The sequence below is a fragment of the Triticum aestivum genome, unplaced genomic scaffold (assembly GCF_018294505.1).
Source record: "Triticum aestivum cultivar Chinese Spring unplaced genomic scaffold, IWGSC CS RefSeq v2.1 scaffold212087, whole genome shotgun sequence".
NCBI classification, from domain to species: domain Eukaryota; kingdom Viridiplantae; phylum Streptophyta; class Magnoliopsida; order Poales; family Poaceae; genus Triticum; species Triticum aestivum.
Window position 1 is genome coordinate 1,134 of NW_025239061.1, and position 2,882 is coordinate 4,015.

Consider the following 2,882-nt stretch of genomic DNA (forward strand, 5'->3'; position numbering starts at 1 on the left):
TTTATATAATGAAATAACTACTCGCCTGAATGAAATTTCCAACACACGATCTATCAATTGGACAACATCTTTTAAAGAAAAAGAGTTATGGCTTCGTGGCTATTATATTGCAAAAAAATTTACAACGCCATACTTTTGTGTCAAATCATCACGTATCAGTGGTAACTTTTTCGGCAGCAGTGGGCTCTGTTGGGAATGCGGGAGGGTGAGACAACGGGGACGCGGTGATCCAGCTACTTGGTCATGCTGACGCCATGGCGAGGACGGCTGCAATGTCACCAGCCACGTAGTCTACCAAAATGTTTTCGAATCTGCACACTCATATTCAGCTTAGAGCATTGTATATCTGAACATCATTTACTTTTGTTGTCTGTAGTTGGTGGTTGTATGAACCTCTTATTACTCTATCTGGCTGGGCTTTAATGATTTAAAGTCGGGCGCATCTTGGACCTTCGATCTTAATAATAATTGTCATGTACATCCCCACGAATTAAATCATCTTGTGTCTAAAACTCGAGTCAGCTTATGATAAACAAAACCACTTAGGGCACACCATCGACAATTCTTATTATATTTTCTTCCTAAACAATGTGATGTGTGTTCCAATTTAATATTTAGATAGAAAATGTAAAAAAAATATGCAAAATAAAATAAAATAGAGACAACTGAAGTCAAGGTAGCAACAACATAGTGTGTGAAAACTAGAATGGACCACTTAAACTTATACTTTGATACAATAGTTACGATATCATCAATACACGTTGGGACATCACAAACGTAGTAAACAAGAAAAGAAAAACTATCTAGGAATTGCGACAGATATGGTCATGTCGTTAATACTGCATGACTCTGTAGCAGTAGACTCCTCTTCATTTCCGACCCTTATGTTGAAATATGCCGGCTGCTTAGGTTCGTCGATGTTCATATCGTCGGTGCATAGCATTGCTATAACATCTGCCATGGTTGGTCGATCGGCTGCGTTCTCTTGTACACATAATAATGCTATATTAATGTATCTCATAAGCTTCGGTGATTGATCTTTGGGAACCAATGATGTATCAAGAAGATCAATTCCCCTTCCCTCTTCCCATAGTTGCCAGGCCTGTTTATAGTTTTTAGGTTATGTTATGTCCTCAAATAACTAAAAGAAATGTAGGCTACACAGAAAATATAGAACAATTTTACTTGCGTAAATTTATGTGTATAATCTTACATATCCAAGAAGATTGATGAAATCACCATATTGCTGGCTACCAGAATTCCGCTTTCCGCTAAGTATCTCAAAAATAATAACACCAAAACTGAAGACGTCCGATTTAATAGAGAAGACACCCTCCGAAGCATACTCAGGGGACATGTAGCCACTGAAATGGTATATGATACATGTCAAAATTATTGCATATGATTGAGGTGTAATATAAGTACTCAAGAGTGGATTGTGTTTCTGAAACTTACTATGTACCAACCACTCTTCTAGTAGTGTTTCCTTCACTGCTATCTGAGCTGAAAATTTTTGCTAGACCAAAATCTGAAATCTTTGGATTCATTTCACTATCCAAGAGAATGTTACTTGGTTTAAGATCTCGATGAATGATACGTAACCGGGAGTGCTTATGTAGGTAAAGAAGTCCATGTGCTATGCCTTCAACTATTGCTACAAGTTTGGACCAATCAAGTAAAGCTCTTCTTTTTTCATCTACACATCAGACAAACAATATTGGTATAACATGAGAAATACGCCATGTTAACTGATCAAAATTTGTGCTACTTGGTTACCTATGTAATGAAATTAGACTCATGGGGTTAACAGAAAAATAAAATGTGGAGTCAATTTTAGTTACTCTGATGCATTGATAAATATTTTGTAAACTCAAATAAGAAATGCATATAGACATACCAAAGATAAAGAAATCCAAGCTTTTGTTGGGCAAGTATTCATACACTAATATTTTCTCCTCTTCTAGGGAGCAACATCCAAATAGCCTAACCAAATTACTGTGTTGTAGTTTGGCTATGAGCTGGACTTCATTTTTAAACTCTGTGAAGCCTTGTCCTGAATGTGAAGAAAGTCTTTTAACTGCTATCTCCAATCCATCAGCAAGCTTGCCCTGGTAAATAAATAAATATATATATTCTAAAGTTAGGCACTTCCACTTTGCACTATAAACTTCCTAACTATTGTTAGAAATGTGGGCTCCATTGTTAGCTATCATGTTAGGAAGTTAAAGAAGTTCGAAATAAACATATAAAAAAACATACGCGTAGCAATTTACCTTGTATACAGCACCAAAGCCACCCTGTCCAAGTTTGTTTTTTTCCGAAAAATTATTTGTGGCCTGTAGTAGCTGTTGGAAGTCAAACACCATGAACTCTGAATTTTTGCCTTGCCAAACTAGTTGTTCCTCTCCTTCCAAATCCCAAGAACGTCTTGATCCTTGTAACCTCATCACCTCACCTACATGATTGAGAATCGGCACAATCCCTCTTTATTGATATATGTTTAATAGTGTCTTATTAAGACTATGATTAAAGAGTAACTAATTTAAACAATAGAACGGCCCATTCAGAAACTAACTAATTATTAGTGGAATACCTTTTCTTTGTTTTGTGATCCGACGGTAGTACAAGATGAAGAAGAGGAATGTTGCTGCAGCTAGAGGTATTACCCACAGCTTGTTCATACGCCCTGATATGAACATATACGGTAACAACAAATCAGGTGTGTACATAATAGAGAATTTTACCTCCATGTCACAAAATTACATATAGGAACCCTGGGGCTGGACTTACTCTTGTGTTGGGTCGGAGTTGGAGCTAGCGGCCCCCGACTTATCATTGGTTGGCCTTGATAGAACTGTGACGCATCATACCTGAAATAACAC

General features: G+C 37.1%; 1 protein-coding gene across 1 annotated transcript; it reads right to left on the minus strand.

Annotated features, from left to right (window-relative positions):
- Window positions 1-799: 799 nt before the first annotated feature.
- Window positions 800-2,447, minus strand: LOC123176691 (G-type lectin S-receptor-like serine/threonine-protein kinase B120). The gene is made up of 5 exons (XM_044590784.1): window positions 2,274-2,447; window positions 1,898-2,108; window positions 1,456-1,696; window positions 1,214-1,364; window positions 800-1,102 (listed from the first exon to the last, which is right to left on the minus strand). Exons 1-5 carry the CDS (start codon window positions 2,445-2,447, stop codon window positions 800-802), a joined length of 1,080 nt encoding a protein of 359 aa, XP_044446719.1.
- Window positions 2,448-2,882: the final 435 nt, after the last annotated feature.

Bases quoted from the DNA above. Each gene is read 5' to 3' on its own strand.
- LOC123176691 (XM_044590784.1), bottom strand. From the start codon at position 2,447: ATGAGGTTACAAGGATCAAGACGTTCTTGGGATTTGGAAGGAGAGGAA. The intron at 2,109-2,273 runs GTAAATTGCTAC...TTTATTTACCAG, and splicing joins GCTTTGGTGCTGTATACAAG to GGCAAGCTTGCTGATGGATT. The intron at 1,103-1,213 runs GTAAGATTATAC...AACTATAAACAG, and splicing joins TCATCAATCTTCTTGGATAT to GCCTGGCAACTATGGGAAGA.